The 27,224-nt window shown below is 42.6% G+C and overlaps 1 protein-coding gene across 1 annotated transcript in view; it reads right to left on the bottom strand.

Moving 5' to 3' along the window:
* The window catches only part of atp9b (ATPase phospholipid transporting 9B), a 55,771-nt gene that overhangs the window by 7,215 nt on the left and 21,332 nt on the right, over positions 1-27,224 (bottom strand). Inside the window, exons 12-27 of the mRNA XM_064983929.1 lie at positions 23,756-23,916; positions 19,640-19,782; positions 15,952-16,064; positions 14,209-14,481; positions 10,763-10,924; positions 7,334-7,426; positions 6,421-6,504; positions 6,006-6,176; positions 5,677-5,775; positions 5,468-5,557; positions 2,972-3,116; positions 2,545-2,609; positions 2,224-2,379; positions 2,076-2,140; positions 1,814-1,922; positions 1,585-1,642 (exon numbers count right to left, since the gene is read on the bottom strand). Of these exons, the coding sequence (XP_064840001.1) occupies positions 1,585-1,642; positions 1,814-1,922; positions 2,076-2,140; positions 2,224-2,379; positions 2,545-2,609; positions 2,972-3,116; positions 5,468-5,557; positions 5,677-5,775; positions 6,006-6,176; positions 6,421-6,504; positions 7,334-7,426; positions 10,763-10,924; positions 14,209-14,481; positions 15,952-16,064; positions 19,640-19,782; positions 23,756-23,916 (1,987 nt within the window). The remainder of the gene's footprint in view (positions 1-1,584; positions 1,643-1,813; positions 1,923-2,075; positions 2,141-2,223; positions 2,380-2,544; positions 2,610-2,971; positions 3,117-5,467; positions 5,558-5,676; positions 5,776-6,005; positions 6,177-6,420; positions 6,505-7,333; positions 7,427-10,762; positions 10,925-14,208; positions 14,482-15,951; positions 16,065-19,639; positions 19,783-23,755; positions 23,917-27,224) is intronic.

Below are 27,224 nucleotides of genomic sequence, written 5' to 3'. Positions count from 1 at the left end.
CATCATCTTCATAATATCCATAATGTTTAGAAGCACCCTCCCTTGTGTGTTAGTATCCATCATCTTCATAATATCCATCATGTTTAGAAGCACCTTCCCCTGTGTGTTAGTATCCATCATCTTCATAATATCCATCATGTTTAGAAGCACCCTCCCCTGTGTGTTAGTATCCATCATCTTCATAATATCCATCATGTTCAGAAGCACCCTCCCCTGTGTGTTAGTATCCATCTTCATAATATCCATAATGTTTAGAAGCACCCTCCCCTGTGTGTTAGTATCCATCATGTCCATCATGTTTAGAAGCACCCTCCCCTGTGTGTTAGTGTCCATCATCTTCATAATATCCTTAATGTTTAGAAGCACCCTCCCCTGTGTATTAGTATCCATCATGTCCATCATGTTTAGAAGCACCCTCCCCTGTGTGTTTAGTATCCATCATCTTCATAATATCCATAATGTTTAGAAGCATCCTCCCCTGTGTGTTAGTATCCATCTTCATAATATCCATCATGTTTAGAAGCACCCTCCCCTGTGTGTTAGTATCTATCATCTTCATAATGTCCATCATGTTTAGAAGCACCGTCCCCTATGTGTTAGTATCCATCATCTTCATAATATCCATCATCTTCATAATATCCATCATGTTCAGAAGCACCCTCCCCTGTGTGTTAGTATCCATCTTCATAATATCCATAATGTTTAGAAGCACCTTCCCCTGTGTGTTAGTATCCATCATGTCCATTATGTTTAGAAGCACCCTCCCCTGTGTGTTAGTATCCATCATCTTCATAATGTCCATCATGTTTAGAAGCACCCTCCCCTGTGTGTTAGTATCCATCATCTTCATAATATCCTTAATGTTTAGAAGCACCCTCCCCTGTGTGTTAGTGTCCATCATGTTTAGAAGCACCCTCCCCTGTGTGTTAGTATCCATCTTCATGATATCCATAATGTTTAGAAGCATCCTCCCCTGTGTGTTAGTATCCATCTTCATAATATCCATCATGTTTAGAAGCACCCTCCCCTGTGTGTTAGTATCTATCATGTTCATAATGTCCATCATGTTTAGAAGCACCCTCCCATGTGTGTTTGTATCCATCATGTCCATCATGTTTAGAAGCACCCTCCCCTGTGTGTTAGTATCCACCTTCATAATATCCATCATGTTTAGAAGCACCCTCCCCTGTGTGTTAGTATCCATCATGTTTAGAAGCACCCTCCCCTGTGTGTTAGTATCCATCATGTTTAGAAGCACCCTCCCCTGTGTTAGTATCCATCATCTTCATAATATCCATCATGTTTAGAAGCACCCTCCCCTGTGTGTTAGTATCCATCTTCATAATATCCATCATGTTTAGAAGCACCCTCCCCTGTGTGTTAGTATCCATAATGTTTAGAAGCATCCTCCCCTGTGTGTTAGTATCCATCTTCATAATATCCATCATGTTTAGAAGCACCCTCCCCTGTGTGTTAGTATCCATCATGTTTAGAAGCACCCTCCCTGTGTGTTAGTATCCATCGTTAGAACTGTACACCTGGAAATTAACTCAGAAAGCTGCAGTATCCTGTCAATTCTCTTACCTTGGTAAATACTGATCAACACCCAAATGAGAAAAGTCTTGAAAGACAAGGAACGACCCTAGAAGAAGAGAAAAATACAGAATTGCAGACATCATAATCTAATTCCTGTCAAACCACAAAACACAACTTTTGAATTCACTTTAACCTGTTAAACTCTTAATGAAAATAGAGTAAATTGACCATCCATTCCCCGTCAGCCTGTATTATATAGGAGAGGTTGCCATTTTACCTTGGTGAGGTCTTTGTAAAGCTCAGGGTATAGCAGAGCCATCTCTGGCTTCACGTCCTGGTCAAGCACCAGGGAAAATACAGGGAACATCGTGTAGATGGTAGAATACCTGCACAGAAGGGGAGAACACAGGACTGAGGTAATACAGAACACTGGACCAGTGCATCAATAGAAAGGGTCTCACCACCTCATGTTTAGATGCATGCACATACTGTACGCACCAATGGAAACAATTGCAGTAGAAATATAGACAACCACATACCCAACCATGAGAAAACCCTGGTACAAAGGGACTGATGCAAAGTAGAAAATGGAGGAAAACACTGCCTGCAAAGAGGGAGAGATGAGGCACATTTCATTCAAGTCCTTCCATATTCAGTACTAGTAACAAACATGTTCAGGTATGTTACCTGCATGGTTGATATGATCATGCCTCGGTGCATGACAAACTGGCCCAGGGCTGCTGAACGCTTGTAGCTGTTCCTGCCGTGGACCATGAGCAGCCGGCCAATGTGCTTAAACTGAGTGATGGAGAAATCTGCCGCCAGGGATGCCTGCTTCCCCTCCTGCATGGGGAGAGCATAAGTGTGTAATGTTACTGTACGGAAGGACACACCCCTATAACCGACTCAATACGGCACCCATAACAGGTTTAGCATTTGATTTGACTATTTAACGTTATAATATGTGGATAGGATAAGAGGAGTGATATGGTGATATGGGTTGTTTACCTTTCCTTCAATGCCGATGCCACAGTCTGCTGCCTGGATCATACTGACATCATTACCTCCATCACCTGGGAGAGACAAGAGAGGACCACACATCAGCCACAGGCTCAATAATATTACGTAAAAGAGCCATATGGAAATAAGGCTTACGCTCCAGGATGATGACAGAACAATGTTAACAATGATGCTTGTGCTGTTTGATTGCCATCTTGTGGACATAATAGGTGTGTGTACCTTCTCGTACTGGGTCTAGTTTCTTCTTTTTCAATTAGTGAGGTATTATTACTGGTAGAAATTTTCTACAATTGACTTATTTAATCATTTGGCATTCATTGTACACAGATCATTGTAGCAGTTGTGTCTGATACAAAGGATGAGAGTGGTTAGTTGTTATGCATCTGGGTCTTACCCAGGATGCAAAGGGGCTCACCTATGGCACAGGTTCTGTTGGCTGTGTGCTGCTTGAGAAGGTGGACAATCTGGGCTTTCTGAGTTGGGGAGCATCGACAGCAGACTACTGCTGGACACTGACACGCCAGCTCCACAAACTCATGCTCATAGTACCGCAGACACACCTGTGGGAAGAGAAACATACTGACACGCCAGCTCCACAAACTCATGCTCATAGTACCGCAGACACACCTGTGGGAAGAGAAACATACTGACACGCCAGCTCCACAAACTCATGCTCATAGTACCGCAGACACACCTGTGGGAAGAGAAACATATCGATTTGGAAAATGCAAACACATCGGGACCCACACAAGCACATTTTCATAATTAAGTATTTACTGTACCATCTCTTCAGATCCATTATTATTTTTTTTACCTTTTATTTAACTACGTAAGTCAGTTAAGAACTAATTCTTATTTACAATGATGGCTTAGGAACAGTGGGTTAACTGCCTTGTTCAGGGGTAGAACGACGGATTTTTACCTTGTCAGCTCAGGGATTATATCAAACAACCTTTCGGTCACTAGTCCAACACTAACCACTAGGCTACCTGTCGCCCTGTCAATCAATGATGTTATAATTAAGCAACAAGGCCAGAGAGGGTGTTCAGCCAAGGGCTGTTCTTCTGCACAACGCATAGTGCCTGGAAACAGCCCTTAGCCGTGGTATATTGGCCATATACCATAAATCCCAGGTGTGTCTTATTGCTATTATAAACTGGTTACCAATGTAATTAGAGCGGTAAAAATAAATATTTTGTCATACCCGTTGGTATACGGTCTGATATACAGTGAGGGGAAAAAGTACTTGATCCCCTGCTGATTTTGTACATTTGCCCACTGACAAAGAAATTATTAGTCTATCATTTTAATGGGATGGTTTATTTGAACAGTGAGAGACAGAATAACAACAAACAAATCCAGAAAAATGTCAAAAATGTTAGAAATTGATTTGCATTTTAAATGAGGGAAATAAGTATTTGACCCCCTCTCAATCAGAGAGATTTCTGGCTTCCAGGTGTCTTTTATACAGGTAACAAGCTGAGATTAGGAGCACACTCTTAAAAGGGAGTGCTCCTAATCTCACCTTGTTACCTGTATAAAAAGACACCTGTCCACAGAAGCAATCAATCAGATTCCAAACTCTCCACCATGGCCAAGACCAAAGAGCTCTCCAAGGATGTCAGGGACAAGATTGTAGACCTACACAAGGCTGGAATGGGCTACAAGACCATCGCCAAGCAGCTTGGTGAGAAGGTGACAACAGTTGGTGTGATTATTCGCAAATGGAAGAAACACAAAAGAACTGTTAATCTCCCTCGGCATGGGGCTCCATGCAAGATCTCACCTCGTGGAGTTGCAATGATCATGAGAACGGTGATGAATCAGCCCAGAACTACACGGGAGGATCTTGTCAATGATCTCAAGGCAGCTGGGACCATAGTCACCAAGAAAACAATTGGTAACACACTACGCCGTGAAGGACTGAATCCTGCAGCGCCCGCAAGGTCCCCCTGCTCAAGAAAGCACATATACACATATACATGCACAAGTTTGCCAATGAATATCTGAATGATTCAGAGGACAACTGGGTGAAAGTGTTTTGGTCAGATGAGACCAAAATGGAGCTCTTTGGCATCAACTCAACTCGCCGTGTTTGGAGGAGGAGGAATGCTGCCTATGACCCCAAGAACACCATCCCCACCGTCAAACATGGAGGTGGAAACATTATGCTTTGGGGGTGTTTTTCCTGCTAAGGGGACAGGACAACTTCACCGCATCAAAGGGACGATGGACGGGGCCATGTACCGTCAAATATTGGGTGAGAACCTCCTTCCCTCAGCCAGGGTATTGAAAATGGGTCATGGATGGGTATTCCTGCATGACAATGCCCCAAAACACGCGGCCAAGGCAACAAAGGAGTGGCTTAAGAAGAAGCACATTAAGGTCCTGGAGTGGCCTAATCCCATAGAATATCTGTGGAGGGAGCTGAAGGTTCGAGTTGCCAAACGTCAGCCTCAAAAGCTTAATGACTTGGACAAAATCCCTCCTGAGATGTGTGCAAACCCGGTGGCCAACTACAAGAAACGTCTGATCTCTGTGATTGCCAACAAGGGTTTTGCCACCAAGTACTAAGTCATGTTTGGCAGAGGGGTCAAATACTTATTTCCCTCATTAAAATGCAAATTAATTTATAACATTTTTGACATGCATTTTTCAGGATTTTTTTGTTGTTATTCTGTCTCTCACTGTTCAAATAAACCTACCATTAAAATGATAGACTGAACATTTCTTTGTCAGTGGGCAAACGTACAAAATCAGCAGGGGATCAAATACTTTTTTCCCTCACTGTACCACGGCTGTTAGCCAATCAGCATTCAGGACTCAAACCACTCAGTTTATGTTTTTTTTGGCTGCATCTACATTACAATCTGCTTTGAGAGGTCTGTGAGAAGTGTTTGTGCTGTAGTACCTCCAAGGAGTCTCCAGAGATGACCAGAGCACAGTCGTGTTTCCTTCTGAAGGCATTGAGCTCCAGATGGGCCTCTCCTCTGTTGGAGACCTGCTCGAGAGCCAGGCAATACAATTAGTGGAAGGACAGATACAGGACCATTTCTTCATCCCTTTAACACTCATCAAGTGACAGATTATTATCTTAAGATGAAAAAGAAAGAAGCGTACCGATCTGAATACATGAATATCTTGGCTTCTGGACACTAAATGGGAGCTTTTAGCGATACAAGTAGCTGTCTCCAGCTTATCCCCGGTAAGCATCCATATCTGAAGAGATAACAAAACCATGACATGGAATCAGTGACAGCATTAAAAGCACCATTTTACCATATTTCATATTATACAAGGACTAGTCAGATTTTGGTATGACATGGAATACGTTTTTTTCACAGCTAACATTATACTGTACATGGAAAGGACAGCGCAATATAAATGCAGCCAACATATAACAAGTTCACAGGTGTAGTAAAACACAAAAGAATATTGTGGTCTCACACCTTGATCCCAGCGTTTCTGAGGAGCTCCAGGGTTGGCCTGACGTCAGCCTGTAGTTGGTCCTCAACCCCAGTCAAACACAGAAGCTCCATCTCCCTCTCCAGACTCTCTACCACTGCTGACACCTTCAGAGCCCGGTCATGGATACTCAGCTTGGCCTGGTTGTAACGGTTCTACACAGAGGGAAAGATAGTCAGTCAGTGAGGGAGGCAGAGAGGAGAAAGGAAGTGATAATGAAAGAGATAGGGAGGTCGAAATCCAGTCAAAAGGAGAAAATCAGAGAGCAATAAATAACCGTTGCAAAAGTGTGTAGCGCATAGGGCAAAAGAAGAAAGGAAATAAGTGGAATGAGGGCAAGTTGGCAGCTCATTCGGTTTGAAGATTATTTTCAATTCAGCAGGACATTAAGTTTTGCACCTCAAAGTCTGTATACTGCTCTTCAGACAGAGATTTCTTAGCCACCACCAGGGTCCGAAGCCCTTCCCTGGCCATGTTCCCACACTGAAAACAAGAGGGGATAGTTAGGAAAGAGTGATGTAATATGATAAAACCAGAAATTACTGAACATTTGTAGAGACAAACTTACTCTCTATAGTCCACTCAGATACATATTTATTAAACAAACACTATGTTTCAACAAATTTCATATGGCATACAGTAGGTTTAACATACGCTGAATAGCATACAGTACAGGGATAGATCATTTCATCTAATTGAGAGTCAGCTGCATCAGAACAGCACGTACAGTCAACCAACAAAGACAGAAATCAATGGGGAATAACGTCGCCTCGGGAGAAAGTTCAGAGGACACAAAACCACATTTTATTGTTTTATATGAAACGCCAATGAGCTGAAAGTGACGCGCTGATTGCTTATTGACATGGTACCCATATAGCACCACTGCTTGGACAGTCTACGGGATATTACAGTCAATGGAACATCATTAACACCATTGTTAAGAATATGACATACTGGATGCGTCCCAAATGGCACCTTACTCCCTATATAGTGCATTATATTAAACCAACGCCCTGGTCAAAAATAGTGCACTAAATAGGGAATAGGGTGCAATTTGGGATGCATACATTAATGCCTCCTAGGAAAGGAATCCACTTCATGTTGGTCACTAATTAAATCAAAAACAGCCCCTGGTCCTAAATGACTCAATATTGCCAATACAATTATGAACATACAGTATTGCACACCCAGTCATGGGTGGGCCTGTTGATCTTGTGATGAATGAATGTCCTGGTTAACAACAGAGGTAATTACCCTGCATGTGTTCGATACATTTTGTTCATACGTACAACAGTCTGGATGGAAGCCTTACCTCCTCCTCCAGCCAATCATTGTACTGCACGATACTCGCCATGGCAACATCAGCACCCTTCATATAAAACGTGATGTCACCTGTGGTCTCCTCCTAGAGCAAAATATGAGAGAAAATGTAGATGTATAATCATATAAAAAGCATTCCAGTACATATAGTACGAACACCAGACCTGAATTGAAATATAATTTTTGTTAACATGTCTAGATGGGGTTTGCACCATTCTGACTTTTCTACGGGTTCCATTAGAGCAGGAAAACTCAACCAAGCACAGCTTAAGTATTTGAAATGATTTCAAATAGTATTTAAACCCAGGACTGACTAACACACACACACACACACACACACACACACACACACACACACACACACTACCAGTGAAAAGTTTGGACACGCCAACTCATTCAAGAGTTTTTCTTTATTTAAAAAAAATGATATACATTGTAGAATAATAGTGAAGATATCAGAACTATGAAATAACACATATGGAATCATGTAGCAACCAAAAAAGTCCAAATACAGTTGAAGTCTACACTTAGGTTGGAGTCATTAAAACTCATTTTTCAACCACTCCACAAATTTCTTGTTAACAAACCATAGTTTTGGCAAATGTTTACAGACAGATTATTTCACTGTGTCACAATTCCAGCGGGTCAGAAGTTTAAATACACTAAGTTGACTGTGTCTTGAAACAGCTTGGAAAATTCCAGAAAATTATGTCATGACTTTAGAAGCTAATTGACATAATTTGAGTCAATTGGAGGTGTACCTGTGGATGTAGTTCAAGGCCTATTTTCAAACTCAGTGCCTCTTTGCTTGACATCATGGGAAAATCAAATAGAAATCAGCCAAAAACTCAGAAAACAAATTGTAGACCTCCACAAGTCTGGTTCATTCTTGGGAGCAATTTCCAAACACCTGAAGGTACCACGTTCATCTGTACAAACTATAGTACGCAAGTATAAATACCATGGGACCAAGCAGCCATCATACAGTTCAGGAAGGAGACGTGTTCTGTACTTTGGTGCAAAAAGTGCAAATCAATCCCAGAACAACAGAAAACAACAAAGCACCCTGTGAAGATGCTGGAGGTAACAGGTACAAAAGTATCTATATCCACAGTAAAACGAGTCCTATATTGACATAACCTGAAAAGCCGCTCAGCAAGGAAGAAGCCACTGCTCCAAAACCGCCATAAAAAAGACAGACTATGGTTTGTAACTGCACATGGGGACAAAGATCATACTTTTTGTAGAAATGTCCTCTGGTCTGATGAAACAAAAATAGAACTGTTTGGCCATAATGACCATCGTTATGTTTGGAGGAAAAAGAGGGAGGCTTGCAAGCAGAAGAACACCATCCCAACCGTGAAGGGGTTGTGGGCTTGCTTTGCTGCAGGAGGGACTGGTGCACTTCACAAAATAGATGGCATCATGAGGTAGGAAAATTATGTGGATATATTGAAGCAACATCAAGACATCAGTAAGGAAGTTAAAGCTTGGTCGCAAATGGGTCTTCCAAATGGTCAATGAACCCAAGTATACTTCCAAAGTCGTGGCAAAATGGCAAAGGACAAAAAAGTCAAGGTATTGGAGTGGCCATCACAAAGCCCTGACCTCAATCCTATAGAAAATGTGTGGGCAGAACTGAGAAAGTGTGTGCGAGCAAGAAGGCCTACAAATCTGACTCAGTTACACCAGCTCTGACAGGAGGAATGGGCCAAAATTTACCCAACTTATTGTGGGAAGCTTCTGGAAGGCTACCCAAAGTCTTTGACCCAAGTTAAACAATTTAAAGGCAATGCTACCAAATACTAATTGAGTGTATGTAAACTTCTGACCCACTGAGAATGTGACGAAATAAATAAAAGATTAAATAAATTATTCTCTCTACTATTATACTGACATTTCATATTCTTAAAATAATGTGGTGATCCTAACTGACCTAAAACAGGGAATTGTGAAAAACTGAGTTTTTATGTATTTGGCTAAGGTGTATGTAAACTTTTGACTTCAATTGTATATTTGATATTCTTCAAAGTAGCCACCCTTTGCCTTGATGACAGCTTTGCACACGCTTGGCATTCTCTCAACCAGCTTCATGAGGTAGTCACATGGAATGCATTTCAATTAACAGATGGGCCTTGTTAAAAGTTCATTTGTGGAATTTCTTTCCTTCTTAATGCATTTGAGCCAATCAGTTGTGTTGTGACAAGGTAGGGGTGGTGTACAGAAAATAGTCCTATTTGGTAAAAGACCAAGTCCATATTATGGCAAGAACAGCTCAAAAAAGCAACAACAAAAAAGACAGCCCATCATTACTTTAAGACATGAAGGTCAGTCAATGTGGAAAATTTCAAGAACTTTTACAGTTTCTTCAAGTGCAGTCACAAAACCATCAAACACTATGATGAAACTGGTTCTCATGAGGACTGCCACAGGAAGTGAAGACAAAGTTACCTCTGCTGCAGAGGATACGTTCATTAGAGTTAGTAGCCTCAGAAATTGCAGCCCAAACAAATGCTTCACACAGTTCAAGTAACAGACACATCGCAACATCAACTGTTCAGAGGAGACCCCGTGAATCAGGTCTTCATGGTCAAATTGCTGCAAAGAAACCACTACTAAAGGACACCAATAATAAGAAGAGACTTGCTTGGGCCAAGAAACACAAGCAATGGACATTAGACCGGTGAAAATATGTCCTTTGGTCTGGTGAGTGCAAATTTGAGATTTTTGGTTCCAACCGCCGTGTTTTTGTGAGACACAGAGTAGTTGAACCGCATTTGAGGTTCCCACTGTAAAGCATGGAGGAGGTGGTGTGATGGTGCTTTCCTGGTGACACTGTTATTTATGTTGAATTCAGGCCACTCTTAACCAGCATGGCTACCACATTCTGCAGCGATAAGCCATCCCATCTGGTTTGTGCTTAGTAGGACTATCATTTCTTTTTCTCCAGGCTGTGTAAGGGCTATTTGACCAAGGAGAGTGATGGAGTGCTGCATCAGATGACCTGGCCTCCACAATCCCCCGACCTCGACCCAATTGAGATAGTTTGGGATGAGTTGGACCGCAGAGGAATAGTGGGCCAACAAGAGCTCAGCATATGTGGGAACTCCCTCAAGACTTTTGGAAAAGCATTCCAGGTGAAGCTGGTTGAGAGAATGCCAAGAGTGTGCAAAGCTGTCATCTATTCAAAAGGTGGCTACTTTGAAGAATCTCAAATATATTTTGATTTGTTTACAACTTTTTTGGTTATGACATGATTCCATATGTGTTGTTTCATAGTTTTGATGTCTTCACTCTTAATTCTACAATGTAGAAAATAGTAAAAAATAAAGAAAAACCCTGGAATGAGTAGGTGTGTCCAAACTTTTTACTGATACTGTAGGTTTGTTGACCATTACATGGATGGTAACTACGTCCATACCCTGATGATGATGCCCATCCTCTTGCTCTCTGAGGTGAAGGGGAAGATCTGCAGGATGTAGTAGGTTAGGACCTGTCCTGCTGGGGTCTTCAGCTGCAGGGAGGTCAGGTCCCTGTTCACCAGAGTCAGCCCTACGCTCTCCGTCCACCGCACCAGCGCCACCTGAAGAGGAGCAACGCACACACACACACACACACACACACACACAGTAAGGTCAATGTTCAGGAACACACCTGCACTACTACACAGACCCAGGCCCTCTGTGCCTCTCACTAGGGGCTAGCTACGGGTCCACATAGAGGGTTCAGAGGTCAAGGTTAGGGGCTCTGTGTACGCTCACAGGGTCAACTTCATGATCGCCTTGAATCAAAGGAAACACACAGGAAAGTAACTGTTTCATTGTTAAGTATCATTCACAGCTGAGAGGGAATACAATGAGAGACAGAAGGAGACTGTTGGCCTCATAGTAACAGAAGGACTAACTATAACTCAGTGGCCAATTATTACACAATAGAAGAATGGTGAATAATCCTGAAGTCATAGGCTATGCTTTAGATTAAGACATATGGTGAAGGGACAAATGTGTTATCCAGGACCATTATAATGGTTGATAAACAAAAAAATATACACATTTGGATACTTTGTTTTGTCCAATTATCTTAAGTATCACTTGCGGTCAAAAAGCATAAAAAGGTGACATGGCCAATAATTGAAACAGAAAGGCAAGTAGTAAAACTAGGCTCTACTTAGTTATCATAATGAATGGGGATCTTTGTGTGCGTGTCCCTTCCCCAATAATGGGGCATATGCTCAACCACAGTTTCATGTAAACAACCAACACATCCATGCTCAGTGTGCCAACATAAATACGTTCTGTGGTTTAACAACTGGTTGTATTACACATTGAACTACAAGAACATGCTTTGCATTTCAAAATAGAGTCCAGTACACTATTGTGATGCAGTACAGCCCTTTACTGGATATAACCCAAAATCCTGAAGCATCCACAGTTGTTATATTGATAGTTTGTTGCCTTACAAATACTCTGTATACAATGCTCTAGGTGCCTTATCTCTGGAGTGGAGTCCATTCACAAACAGATGAGTGTTTTTCCTGTTGTCTTTTCCCTCCTCTCCTCAGCAGGAACTCCTGCCCCCCAAGTGAGTGTTCAGCTGCACACGACTCAATTCTCCACGGGTTCATTTTCAATTTGCTCACTCAAAGGTTGTTATTATACTCCTGACCTACAAATTGGAACTTCCTGCTAATACCCCATCATTTCTTTCTGTTTCCCCTTTGAGGTCCGTGCTAGAGCTGGCTGTATTTACTTAACACACATCTGTGAATCATAATCGCATGGGCGTACGTGCGGCACATATGTGTGTACAAATGCGTACAGAGTCAGGATTTAATACCTACCTCCTCAATCAAGTTTATCAGCTCCATGGGAACTGTTTAAAGCCATGTCAACTTTGATACAAACTGTATGTAAATCATGTGTTACACAAGTAATGTAAGAGACTACCCGTGACTACTTGACGACAATGGCAGACCGGTTTAAAGTACCCAATCAATCATTTCAATAGCATTCCCAAAGTTCTAGTGATCATGTATATCAACATGGCAGAGCTGCATTTAAAATGAGCGGCAGCTAAGCATTTCATGATGAAAATGGATCTGTTATAGCTCAATTCTTCCCACCATGTCATTACCAATCAGAACTAGGATTTTAACAGCACTTACTAAATATCATTTTCTTAATTGATTTAGTGTGGTCAAAATTCAAAATACTAGCTTGTAGCACTGTAGCTAACACATGCATTTATGTAAAACATTCATACATGCCGACTCTGTAGATAAATGTCCATATTTGCAGTTTTATTTGGTCACCTATTGAAAAGGTCAATCAGGGACTTGCATATGCAAGTCAAACAGCCAAACCAATGCATTGCTCCTTTGCCTGGTACTCCCATTGGGGTCCCCTTTTTCCATCGGATATCCTATTACCTCCTATTGGAGATGATAAACTCCTACTTCATGAGACTCCACGATCATTAAATGCCATGGTCAAACATTCTCGGGCCAGTTCCGAATGGCACCCTATTCAATGTAGGCCCTGTTCCAAAGTAGTGGACTATATAGGGAATAGGGTGCCATTTGAGATGTAGCCCTTCTCTGACATCACAGGGTCAGAGGTTAGAGCAGGGCCCTGTTCATAGCATGGTTGACCAGAAGGTCAACTGACCCCTGACCTCGGGTCGGCCCATTTCATCTCCTTAATGACGGCTCATTACATTAGAGAGAGTCAGCTAATTAAATATGGGCCTCATAGCGCTGCGCTGACAGGGCTCTGCCACTGTTGTCAATGAGGCTGAGGCTAGAGAGAGAGGGAAAGGAGAGCTAAGGGGAGAGAGAAAGAACAAAGAGAGCGAGAAGGAGAGAGAGATGTGAGCAGAGATGGAGAGGAAAAGAGACACAGATAGGGGTGGGTGAGGGGGAACTGAACAACCACAGACCCTTCCCACCGTCTCTCAGAGAAAATTAAATATTGATCAATCCAAGCAGTGCCAGACAACAGAGGGAGATAGAGCCGAGTGTAAAGGGAAATAAATAAATATACACATGAAGGTGGGACAGGACGGGCGAGCAGGCAGGCAATTCCAGAGCAGACAAAGAGGGAAACCCAGATATATCTTTTGTAACCGTTTTATCTTCATTTGGACTGCTAGGTTGAGCTCAAGCCCAGTGCAAGTCAAGGTAAGTTTCACAAAGGCTTCACAAAATCATTGGGTCATGGGTGAGAAACACTTCACTATATTGTGGGATTAGCAATACTTTGATATGTATTGCATATTTATGACAAAGTCATATGGCGAAGACTCCTCCTCATCCAGCAATCTGTCCCTGTGCCCTGTATGTATTCAATATTCATCCAGGACTTTCTTGGATTTCTCAAAAAAATAGCAACCATATTTCCATCAGAATGGAAATAAATAATTGGGTAAGCAGCGCCTGGTACTCATAAATGGCCCTACTCTAGGATTACAGACAGGCAGTGGAAGGTGACGCCATAGGACTGCCGTTGGGGTCTTTATCAGTCCAGATTCTTCCTTAATTAGAGCTATAAATTCTAAAGGACACAAACGCCGCTGATTAAAATAGCTTAACCTCTGACAACTTTATGGCCTCTGCGTTAACCTGGGCCTCAATGGAATGGCCATTATGACAAACTACAAAGATAATTTAGTGTTGAAGACAGACATCAGAGAGAAACCGGGTTTGTATTCAGTAGCGACTAAATGGAAAACAATGGACTGAAACAGGGAGGGGCTACATGTACTTGTCCAATAAGAAACGCTTGTTTCGGTATTCCGTTGCAAAACATTTTGCTTTGGTGTGAGTAATAAATACAACTCGAGTTAAGTTAGAGTGGAGTTAGAGCTGACCTCGTCAGGGCTGGAGGCCTGATAGGTGCGGTTGTCGTCGCTGAAGTCCTGGTCGGCCTCGGCGGCAGTGGACTCCGTCTCCCCGTTGGCGCGGGACTCGTAGACGGGCGTCACGTTGTGGCACAGTGCAATGGCCTTCACTGCCTCGTGGATACGGCTGCTGACGCTCCTGCGGACCTTGGGGGCCGCCGCCTTGGGGGCCTGGGCTGGCTGGGGCTTCCTGGATGGGGAGGAGCTGTTGCTGCTGTTGGACTGCTGGGTCTGGGAGCTCGGCTGTGGAGGCAAAGTACACCACATTTATTATTATTCTGCATACAGGGAGTGGACTATGATGACATGAAAAACAGATATTCCCTATAGGGAATTCCAAATAGCACTGGGCCACATTCAGTTGCCAAACATTCTCGAATGTTGCAGATAGAAATGCCATGGCTAGAATCGACATGACTCCTTGTTCTACATGTCTGATTAGCATGCTTGTTCTTGTTCTTCATAGCATATTTCTATCTGAATGTTCCAAAACGTGTTCTCTGACAACTCCCATCAATTCAACTCAGTGGCGTCTCACGGCAGCCCACTGTGCCAGCTAGGTTTGACAGAGTTGATGTGTTCCACTGAAGCGGATGGTTTCGCCTTATTAACCCTTATTGCTGCTAGAAAGAGACTCCTACAAAGACGCAAAATGGAAACACTTCAGCAAGCCTACTACAATGGAGTGCTCACTTCACTATGAAGAATGGGAGAGGTGGTCAGTCAAGTTATGAGAGCTCCTTTTATTGCCAGCTGCCATTAACATCATGTTTCATTTCATCCCTCTCTTTCTTTTCAGAAAACCCTTCACTCTCGCTCTCTGTTTCAATCACTTACACCGGGGGTGGGTAAAAAATGGTCTGATTAAAGGGATAAACATCTATTTGATTCCTCTATATCTACATTGACATCTGTAGTTAATAGATTACTTCCACCGAGTTGGCAGATCTGTGCACAACTGCGCGCTATAGTGTACATTCAATGTAACAATGGCATCACCATAGCTTTGCACATGATATTAAATTGATTTATTCCTATGAATTACATAATGTTTACAGATGCCTGCATAATTCAATTTCACACATTGATATCTATATGCCCTTTGTTCGTCACAAACCATTACCCGCAGGGACCTATAATGAGGTTATGATAGATTTCCACGTAGCGTTACAATCAACCTCTGACCCTCTCTGTCATCTCAGTAATAAAGGGAACATGAAACACACCAGCACGACAAATCAATGGCGCTGAAGCGCTAGCTGCTATTGAGTAATGTGCTAAAAAGACTCATCTTTCATTAGCCAAGCTTAAACAGAGTGCAGGCAGATGGTTCCATCCTCAGCACAGCTGTTAGGGGCCTGCCTGAGTGTGAACAATATAATTCAGTCATGCCTTCATCTAGAGATCAACCACCTAGAGGGAACGCTGTATTTTACTGTATGTCAGTGTAACGCTCAGGGACTGAGCTTGAATGAACAATGAAAAGGCCAAGAGGAGAAGTAGTGGAGAGAGAGGTTTAACTAAGTGTCTCTTTATGAGGAGTTGTGAGCCATGATCTCTCCTGGTACCTATGAAAGTTAATAAAACAAAGACATCAATAGCTAATCTTTCTCCTGTTTATTCCCCTAAATGACAGGTGATGTTTGCACATGTTTACTAAAGTTTCTCAAATTCAGTGAACCATTTAGGACAACACTAAGAATGTGGGATCACCTGTGCGTATGACTGCCTTATATGGCTCTGGATCTCGTCCATGGTGTCCGTCCCATAGGACACTGTCCCCAGGTGCAGCCGTTTGAAGATCATCTCGTTCTGTGTCAGAGTGCCTTCAATTCACAAAGCAGAATGAAGTGAGATTTGCATTAGAGGCAAACAACAGGTTAATGAGCAAGTGTCTCTCTATACCAGCACATAATTCACATACTGCTGCTCATCGAGTCATTTTTGAGTGGGTCATGTATGCATTCTTATAGCTAGTGTTACCCCTAGGACTTCTTTCAGCATTGGTGGCAGAGTTTAGTGGGGGGGACAGACATTTGTCCTCAGAAGAATGTCTAATGACCACGTACTATCATGCATCTCATTACCGTATGGACTCCGTCCTCTCCAACCAACCCAACACAGCATACAAGAGATACTGAGTGTTCCGACTAAAAACTACTGAAAATGGAGGCAGCGGCTCTCGTTTAATGGATGCTGCTTGCCAGAATGTGTATTGATACAGTGTAAACCTGATTAGGGGGCAACTACCTTCCAATAACATCACGGGCCCACAAGGTTATCCAATTCTAATGGATTGATAATTTTTTGCTTTCTTTCCATGTGACTTAACTATCAACTGGGATAAATAGGTAAGGAGGCTGGCTAATCTATTCCTTCTCTGCCTGGTAAGACAAAGAAGCGTGTCGGGACCACTTTGATATAAGGTTTGGTTCTTGGAAAGGACACTCATTTGTTCTAAAAGAGTCAGAGAAAGAATAAATGTAGAATAAACAAAAGAGAAATTAACTAACAATTTCATGTGAATTCTATATTTTCAGGGATGCAAACAGGTGAGGGCCCCAAAAGGTGACCACATTTTTTGGGCACGGAAATGAGTGAAAAATCCATGTGGAGTGCAAGAAGATATGGTTATTTTTTGAGAATAACAAGTCCATAATACAGATATAAAAATAGTGTCCAGGTGTAAGCGGGAGTAGGGCTCATCATGACATCGCCGTACATATACTATTCTTCAGATATACTACATATTCTATCCATATACTGTCGATATTGTCTATACATTCCATATACACACATATACAGTACCAGTCAAAAGTTTGGGCACACACTCATTCCAGGGATTTTCTTTATATTTTACAAATTTTCCACATTGTAGAATAATAGTGAAGATATCAAAACTATGAAATAACTCATATGGAATCATGCAGTAACCCAAAAAGTTTTAAACAAATCAAAATATATTTTATATTTGAGATTCTTCAAAGTAGCCACACCTTTGACACTCTCAACCAGCTTCACCTGGAATGCTTTTCCAACAGTTTTGAAGAATGCCAAGAGTGTGCAAAGCTGTCATCAAGGCATATATATATACACACACACACAGTCGGAAGTTTAAATGCACTTAACTTGGAGTTATGAAAAGTAATTTTTCAACCACTCCACAAATTCTTTGTTAACAAACTATAGTTTTGGAAAGTAGGTTAGGACATCTACTTTGTACCTGGCACAAGTAATTTTTACAACAATTGTTTACAGACAGATTATTTCACTTAATCACAATTCCAGTGGGTCTGAAGTTTACATACACTAAGTTGACTGTGCCTTTAAACAGCTTGGAAAATTCGAGAAAATTATGTCATGGCTTTAGAAGCTTCTGACAGGCGAATTAACATAATTAAAGGTGTACCTGTGGATGTATTTCAAGGCCTACCTTCAAACTCAGTGCCTCTTTGCTTGACATCATGGAAAAAACCAGCCAAGTCCACAGCAAAAACAATGGTAGACCTCCACAAGTCTGGTTCATCCTTGGGAGCAATTTCCAAAAGCCTAAAAGGTACAATAGTATGCACGTATAAACACCATGGGACCACGCAGCAGTCATACCGCTCAGGAAGGAGACGCGTTCTGTCTCCTAGAGATGAACGTACTTTGGTGCAAAAAGTGCAAATCAATCCCAGAACAGCAGCAAAGGACCTTGTGAAGATGCTGGAGGAAACAGGTACAAAAGTATCTATATCCACAGTAAAACGAGTCCCATATCGACATAACCTGAAAGGCCGCTCAGCAAGGAAGAAGCCACTGCTCCAAAACCACCATAAAAAAGCCAGACTACGGTTTGCACATGGGGACAAACATTGTACTTTTTTGGAGAAATGTAGAACTGTTTGGCCATAATGACCATCATTATGTTTGGAGGAAAAAGAGGGAGGCTTGCAAGCCGAAGAACACCATCCCAACTGTGAAGCACGAGGGTGGCAGCATCCTGTTGTGGGGGTGCTTTGCTGCAGGAGGGACTGGTGCACTTCACAAAATAGATGGCATCATGAGGTAGGAAAATTATGTGGATATATTGAAACAACATCTCAAGACATCAGTCAGGAAGTTAAAGCTTGGTCGCAAATGGGTCTTCCAAATGGACAATGACCCCAAGCATACTTTCAACGTTGTGGCAAAATGGCTTAAGGACAAGAAAGTCAAGGTATTGGAGTGGCCATCTCAAAGCCCTGACCTCAATCCTATAGCAAATGTGTGGGCAGAACTGAAAAGGCGTGTGCGAGCAAGGAGGCCTACAAACCTTACTCAGTTACACCAGCTCTATCAGAAGGAATGGGCCAAAATTCATCCAACTTATTGTGGGAATCTTGTGGAATCTACCCGAAACGTTTGACCCAAGTAAAACAATTTAAAGACAATGCTACCAAATACTAATTGAGTATATGTAAACTTCTGACCCACTGGGAATGTGATGAAAGAAATAAAAGCGGAAATAAATCATTCTCTATTATTCTGATATTTCACATTCTTAAAATAAAGTGGTGATCCTAACTGACCTAAGACAGGGAATTCTTACTAGGATTAAATGTCAGGAATTGTGAAAAACTGAGTTTAAATGTAAACTTCCGACTTCAACTGTACATATAATCAGGACTCCGACATTGCTCATCCTATATTTCTTAATTCCAATCTTTTACTTTTTATATGTGTATTATTGTGGATTGGTAGATATTACTGCACTGTTGGCATTAGGAACACAACTATTTCTGTACACCCGCAATAACATCTGCTAAATATGTGTATGCGACGAACACAATATTATTTGAAGTATTTGAGGGATTTAATAATAAGACACGAGAGTTAATGAATAAAAGGTTTTTGGAGTGTTCCATGCTCAATCAAGCACATTTTACCCTCAAATATGAGTGACTTAGGTGAGAGAGAAAAATGTTCAGCTGCCCCTTTAAGGAGGGTAGGTTGCCATGGTAACTGTCGAGAATCTCTGACATCTCTTGGTTCATTAGCAGTTGCATCAATCGCAAAATAACATTGAAAAATAACCTAGCAAAACTATATAAATAGCCAAGAAACTCTAACAAAGTCACACTTTAATAGACCTTCTGGTAAACCCGACCAACTATGCCTATGTGCCAATTTGTTTTATTTCAGCACCACACTCACATCACATATCTGACAACCTTTCTTTGACATTCTTTTTGTAGGATGCATTGGGATGCATTCTGCGCACAGTCAATGATTTCAAAATGAGAAATTACACAGATCTACACAATTCAGGTGGATGGCCTATTTTGACATCAAAACAGTGAATATCGCCGAAAAGCGACAAGCTTGCATCCCTGATGGTTACATTTGGTCATGCCACAGTGGCTATGTGTCCTGTCACCTGTTTTGTCAGTCAGTAGGTACACCAGGCGGCCCAGCTCCTCGGGAATGGTACTGGTCCGTACCACAGTACCAGGGATGTTTTCATCTTTCATGATCATCCAACCGTAGGCCGACTTCCCCATGTCCAGATTGACACGCAAGCTGCAGATACAAATAAAACAGAGGTCAAGTCAAATATGTGTTAACCTTTTGCGTGTAGGGGGCAGTATTTCTGTTTTTGCCTAAAAAAAACGTACCCATTTGAAACTGCCTATTTCTCAGCCCCAGAAACTAGAATATGCATATAATTGTCATATTATGATAGAAAACACAAAAGTTTCCAAAACTGTAAAAATATTGCCTCCATTTGAAGGTATCAACCAGATTCCTTTTTCTATGGCTTCCCTAAGGTGTCAAGTCTTTAGATATAGTGTCAGGCTTTTATTTTGAAAAATGAGCATGAAAGATCACATTGCGTAAGTGGATAGGTGGGGGCTTTGTTTCTCCCGGTGTTTTTGAAAAACCTAAACACCCGTTTGATATATTATCAAATATATATTTTAAAAACAACCTGAGGATTGATTATAAAAAAACGTTTGACATGTTTGTGGACATTATGGATATTATTTGGAATATACATCTGCGTTGTTGTGACTGCTCTTTCCTGTGGATTTCTGAACATAACACGACAAACAAACGGAGGTATTTTGGGTATAAAAATAATATTTATGGAACAAAAGAAACATTTGTTGTGTAACTAGGAGTCTTGTGAGTGAATACATCCGAAGATCAAAGGTAAACGATTAATTTGATTGCTTTTCTGATTTTCTTGACCTAGCTACTTAATGCTTAGTGTACATAGCGTAATTGCTGGACTATTAAGCGCACCTGAATATAAACCGCACCCACTGAATTATTAAAAAATATGTATTTTGTACATAAATAAGCCGCACATGTCTATAAGCAGCAGGTGCCTACCGATACATTGAAACAAATGAACTTTACACAGCCTTTAAACGAAACACGTCTTGTAACAAATTTAAAACAGTAGCCTACCAAGAAAGTCATTGGTCACTATCGTCCTCCTCCTGTGCACTGAAACCACTGAAGTCATCTCCTTCGGTGTCGGAGTTGAATAGCCTCAGAATTGCTTCATCCGATGTTGGATCATTTTCATTGTCGCTCTCGTCACTTTCATCCGGAGGCAAATACCCTGCTGAGCTCATGCTGCCCCTTCAATACGCAGCAGTCCAGCCTTTCGAAACCCGTTAATGATAGTGGATTTTTTGACAATGCTCCACGCTGTCAGGACCCACTGGCAGACTTGACCATAAGATGCTATTCGCCTGCGGCCCGTTTTAGTGAAGGATTTCTCCCCACTTGTCATCCAAGCCTCCCACTGAACAAGGAGCGCCACCTTAAATGCACGATTTACACTGATGTCGAGTGGCTGCAAATACTTTGGGCCATCTGCTTTTCTTCCCTCTGAAAGCTTTTGTTGTCTTTTTGCACTGAGTCAGTTCCTCACGCTGCTGTTTCCAACGTCTTATCGACTAATTAAGGCCAAGCTCCCATGCAGCAGCTCTATTTCCTTTTCCAACAGCCAGATTGATCGCCTTCAACTTGAAAGCTGCATCATATGAATTTCTCCGTGTCTTTGCCATGATGAGGGTGACAAAATTACTACCGTAATCAGAATGATGGGAAGTTTGAGTGCGCTCAATTTACGTCACATTATGTGACGGCGCTCAGTTTTTTGGCAGCCTGAATCTTGTGAAAGCGGGAAAAATCCATAAATTAGCCGCGTCATTGTATAAACCGCGAGGTTCAAAGTATGGGAATAAAGTAGCGGCTTATAGTCCGGAAATTACAGTAATGTTATGCTTTGCTATCGATAAACTTGCACAAATGCTTGGATTGCTTTCGCTGTAAAGCATAATTTCAAAATCTGAGACGACAGGTGGATTAACAAAAGGTTGAGCTGTGTTTTGCAATATTGCACTTGTGATTTCATGAATATTAATATTTTTTAGTAATATTATTTGACTGTTGTGCTATGCTATTCAGCGGTTGCTGACGAAAATGATCCCGCTAACGGGATAGGTAGCGTCAAGAAGTTAAGCAAAATACACTGCTCAAAAAAATAAAGGGAACACTAAAATAACACATCCTAGATCTGAATGAATGAAATATTTTTATTCAATACTTTTTTCTTTACATAGTTCAATGTGCTGACAAAATCACACAAAAATGATCAATGGAAATCAAATTTATCAACCCATGGAGGTCTGGATTTGGAGTTACACTCAAAATTAAAGTGGGTAACCACACTACAGGCTGATCCAACTTTGATGTAATGTACTTAAAACAAGTCAAAATGAGGCTCAGTAGTGTGTGTGGCCTCCGTGTGCCTGTATGACCTCCCTACAACGCCTGGGCATGCTCCTGATGAGGTGGCGGATGGTCTCCTGAGGGATCTCTCCCAGACCTGGACTAAAGCATCCTCCAACTCCTGGTGATGGAGCGAGACATGATGTCCCAGATGTGCTCAATTGGATTCAGGTCTGGGGAACGGGCGGGCCAGTCCATAGCATCAATGCCTTCCTCTTGCAGGAACTGCTGACACACTCCAGCCACATGACATCTAGCATTGTCTTGCATCAGGAGGAACCCAGGGCCAACCGCACCAGCATATGGTCTCACAAGGGGTCTGAGGATCTCACCTCGGTACCTAATGGCAGTCAGGCTACCTCTTGGCGAGCACTTGGAGGGCTATGCGGCCCCCCCAAAGAAATTTCACCCCACACCATGACTGACCCACTGCCAAACCGGTCATGCTGGAGGATGTTGCAGGCAGCAGAACGTTCTCCACGGCGTCTCCAGACTGTCACGTCTGTCACATGTGCTCAGTGTGAACCTGCTTTCATCTGTGAAGAGCACAGGGCGCCAGTGGCGAATTTGCCAATCTTGGTGTTCTCTGGCAAATGCCAAATGTCCTGCATGGTGTTGGGCTGTAAGCACAACCCCCATTTGTGGATGTCGGGCCATCATACCACCCTCATGGAGTCTGTTTCTGACCATTTGAGCAGACACATGCACATGTGTGGCCTGCTGGAGGTAATTTTGCAAGGCTCTGGCAGTGCTTCTCCTTGCACAAAGGCGGAGGTAGCGGTCCTGCTGCTGGGTTGTTGCCCTCCTACGGCCGCCTCCACGTCTCCTGATGTACTGGCCTGTCTCCTGGTAGCGCCTCCATGCTCTGGACACATGGCTGACAGACACAGCAAACCTTCTTGCCACAGCTGGCATTGATGTGCCATCCTGGATGAGCTGCACTACCTGAGCCACTTGTGTGGGTTGTAGACTCCGCCTCATGCTACCACTAGAGTGAAAGCACCGCCAGCATTCAAAAATGACCAAAACATCAGCCAGGAGGAATAGGAACTGAGAAGTGGTCTGTAGTCACCACCTGCAGAACCACTCCTTTATTGGGGGTGTCTTGCTAATTGCCAATAATTTCCACCTGTTGTCTATTCCATTTGCACAACAGCATGTGAAATGTATTGTCAATCAGTGTTGCTTCCTAAGTGGACAGTTTGATTTCACAGAATTGTGATTGACTTGGAGTTACATTGTGTTGTTTAAGTGTTCCCTTTATTTTTGTGAGCAGTGTATGTTTTAAGCAAGCAAAATTAAACTACCATGATTCTACTCAAACAATGTAACCCAATAATATACGATTAGAAAGGTTAAAAATGTAAAACATCACAGCACAACTGAAAAATATATGGCACATGGTGATAGGTGGGATGGGCTGAGAGTGGCTGAGATTGTAAGTCGCTCTGGATAAGAGCGTCTGCTAAATGACTTAAATGTAAATGTAAAGAGCTTATGTTTGGTAATGTATTATAGTTATGTGACTGCTTTATTTAAAAGTACCATGTATGTGAAATGTATATGTAGCAAAAAAGCTGTAAAAAAGAACAACGAAATTTGTCCTCCGAAGAGGGGTTAATAAACAAAAAATAATAATGTTACCCAACAAGAGTCAAAGACTAATTAGAGCAGTGAAATGGATGCCATGCTGTACCATAGTTAGATACACTATCTATACTGTGTGTACCTCTATGTGCTGTACCTGATGGGGATGATGTAGGAGAATAGCACGATGAAGCGGAACAGGTTGCGAAACCAGGGGCCCACAAAGCCCTGCAGCGCTACCATGACAATAGACAGGACAACCTGAGCCAGGAACAGAGCCTTGGTAAGGCGGTTCAGCTCCAGGTCCAGCAGACCCACCTGTTGAGGCGAAAGAGGTCAGGGTTCAGAGGTTAAAGGTTAAAAAGACAGACAAATCATCGACTGGGACTAGATATGCTTGGTTTCGTTGACTCTTTATGCATGCATGTATTTATTATGGATCCCCATTGACAGCAGCTACTGTTCCTTGGGTCCTGCCATATTATGGCATTTATATACAATTAAAAACATTACATTTCATAACACATTAACTGTGTACCCTCAGGTCACTACTCTACTACCACATATCTGCAACACAAAATCCATGTGTAAGTGTGTGTATAATGCTTATGTTATCATGTGTGTGTCTGTGTGAGTCTTCACAGTCCTCACTGTTCCATAAGGTGTATTTGTATCTGTTTTTTAAGATCTGATTTAACTGCTTGAATGCGTTACTTGATGTAGAACAGATTTCCATGTAGTCATGGTTCTAAATAGCACTGTGCACCTTCGAGACTCTGTTCTGTACTTGGGGACTACGAAGAGACCTCTGATGGCATGTCTTGTGAAGTATGCAGGAGGGTCTGAGCTGTGTGTTAGTAGTTTAAAAACAGACCGCTTGGTGCATTCAACATGTCAATACTTCCCACAAATACAAGTAGTGATGAAGTCAATTTCTCCTCTACGTTGAGCCAGGAGAGATTGACTTTAGCCCTCCATGTACATTTAAGGGCAAGCCGTGTTGCCCTATTCTGGGCTAATTGTAATTTTCCCAAGTTCCTCTTTATGGCACCCGACACGACTGGACAGTAGTCCATGTGCGACAAAACTAAGGCCTGCCTTGCTGATAGTGTTGTTAAGAAGGTAGAAACTATGGTCTGTAGGACCTGCCTTGTTGATAGTGTTGTGAAGGTGGTAGAAACTAGGGCTTATAGGACCTGCCTTGTTGATAGTGCTGTTAAGAAGGTAGAAACTAGGGCCTGTAGGACCTGCCTTGTTGATATTGTTAAGAATGTAGAAACTAGGGCCTGTAGGATCTGCCTTGTTGATAGTGCTGTTAAGAATGTAGAAACTAGGGCCTGTAGGATCTGCCTTGTTGATAGTGCTGTTAAGAAAGGAGAGCAGCACTTTATTATGGACATACTTCTCCCCATCTTAGCTACTGTTATATCAATATGTTTTGACCATGATAGTTTATGGTCCAGGGTTACTCCAAGCAGTTTAGTCATGTCAACTTGCTCAATTCACACATTATTCATTACAACATTTCGTTGGAGGGTTAGGGTTTGTGAATTATTTGTTTTTGAAATATTTAGGACTAACATTTCTTGCCACCCATTTAAATACTGACTGCTCTTCCGGCGCCGACAGAGATGGCCGCCTCGCTTCGCGTTCCTAGGAAACTATGCAGTTTTTTGTTTTTTTACGTGTTATTTCTTACATTAGTACCCCAGGTCATCTTAGGTTTCATTACATACAGTCGAGAAGAACTACTGTATATAAGATCAGCGTCAACTCACCATCAGTACGACCAAGAATATGTTTTTCGCGACGCGGATCCTGTGTTCTGCCTTACAAACAGGACAACGTATTGGATCGCATGCAGCGACCCAAAAACGACTCCGAAAAAGAGGGAAACGTGGCGGTCTTCTGGTCAGACTACAGAGACGGGCACATCGTGCCCCACTTCCTAGCATTCTTCTTGCCAATGTCCAGTCTCTTGACAACAAGGTTGATGAAATCCGAGCAAGGGTAGCATTCCAGAGGGACATCAGAGACTGTAACGTTCTGTGCTTCACGGAAACATGGCTCACTGGAGAGACGCTATCCGAAGCGGTGCAGCCAACGGGTTTCTCCACGCATCGCTCCGACAGAAACAAACACCTTTCTGGTAAGAAGAGGGGTGGGGGTGTATGCCTTATGGCTAACGAGGCATGGTGCGATGAAAGAAACATACAGGAACTCAAATCCTTCTGTTCACCTGATTTAGAATTCCTCACAATCAAATGTAGACCGCATTATCTACCAAGAGAATTCTCTTCGATTATAATCACAGCCGTATATATCCCCCCCCAAGCAGACACATCGATGGCTCTGAACGAACTTTATTTAACTCTTTGCAAACTGGAAACCATTTATCCGGAGGCTGCATTCATTGTTGTTGGGGATTTTAACAAGGCTAATCTGAAAACAAGACTCCCTAAATTTTATCAGCATATCGATTGCGCAACCAGGGGCGGAAAAACCTTGGATCACTGTTACTCTAACTTCCACGACGCATATAAGGCCCTGCCACGCCTCCCTTTCGGAAAAGCTGACCACAACTCCATTTTGCTGATACCTGCCTACAGACAAAAGCTAAAAAAAGAAGCTCCCACGCTGAGGTCTGTCCAACGCTGGTCCGACCAAGCTGACTCCACACTCCAAGACTGCTTCCATCACGTGGACTGGGACATGTTTCGTATTGCGTCAAATAACAGCATTGACGAATACGCTGATTCGGTGTGCGAGTTCATTAGAACGTGCGTTGAAGATGTCGTTCCCATAGCAACGATTAAAACATTCCCTAACCAGAAACCTTGGATTGATGGCAGCATTCGCGTGAAACTGAAAGCGCGAACCACTGCTTTCAATCAGGGCAAGATGTCTGGTAACATGACTGAATACAAACAATGCAGCTATTCCCTCCGTAAGGCTATCAAACAAGCTAAGCGTCAGTACAGAGACAAAGTAGAATCCCAATTCAACGGCTCAGACACAAGAGGCATGTGGCAGGGTCTACAGTCAATCACGGACTGCAGCCGAGGTGAGTAAAACATTTAAACGTGTTAACCCTCGCAAGGCTGCAGGCCCAGACGGCATCCCCAGCCGCGCCCTCAGAGCATGCGCAGACCAGCTGGCTGGTGTGTTTACGGACATATTCAATCAATCCCTATACCAGTCTGCTGTTCCCACATGCTTCAAGAGGGCCACCATTGTTCCTGTTCCCAAGAAAGCTAAGGTAACTGAGCTAAACGACTACTGCCCCGTAGCACTCACTTCCGTCATCATGAAGTGCTTTGAGAGACTAGTCAAGGACCATATCACCTCCACCCTACCTGACACCCTAGACCCACTCCAATTTGCTTACCGCTAAAATAGGTCCACAGACGATGCAATCTCAACCACACTGCACACTGCCCTAACCCATCTGGACAAGAGGAATACCTATGTGAGAATGCTGTTCATCGACTACAGCTCGGCATTCAACACCATAGTACCCTCCAAGCTCGTCATCAAGCTCGAGACCCTGGGTCTCGACCCCGCCCTGTGCAACTGGGTACTGGACTTCATGACGGGCCGCCCCCAGGTGGTGAGGGTAGGTAACA

This window comes from Oncorhynchus masou, chromosome 13 (genome assembly GCF_036934945.1).
Source record: "Oncorhynchus masou masou isolate Uvic2021 chromosome 13, UVic_Omas_1.1, whole genome shotgun sequence".
Classification (NCBI taxonomy): domain Eukaryota; kingdom Metazoa; phylum Chordata; class Actinopteri; order Salmoniformes; family Salmonidae; genus Oncorhynchus; species Oncorhynchus masou.
Note: the sequence above shows the minus strand (reverse complement) of the source record. Positions and strands in the feature narration are given on the sequence as shown.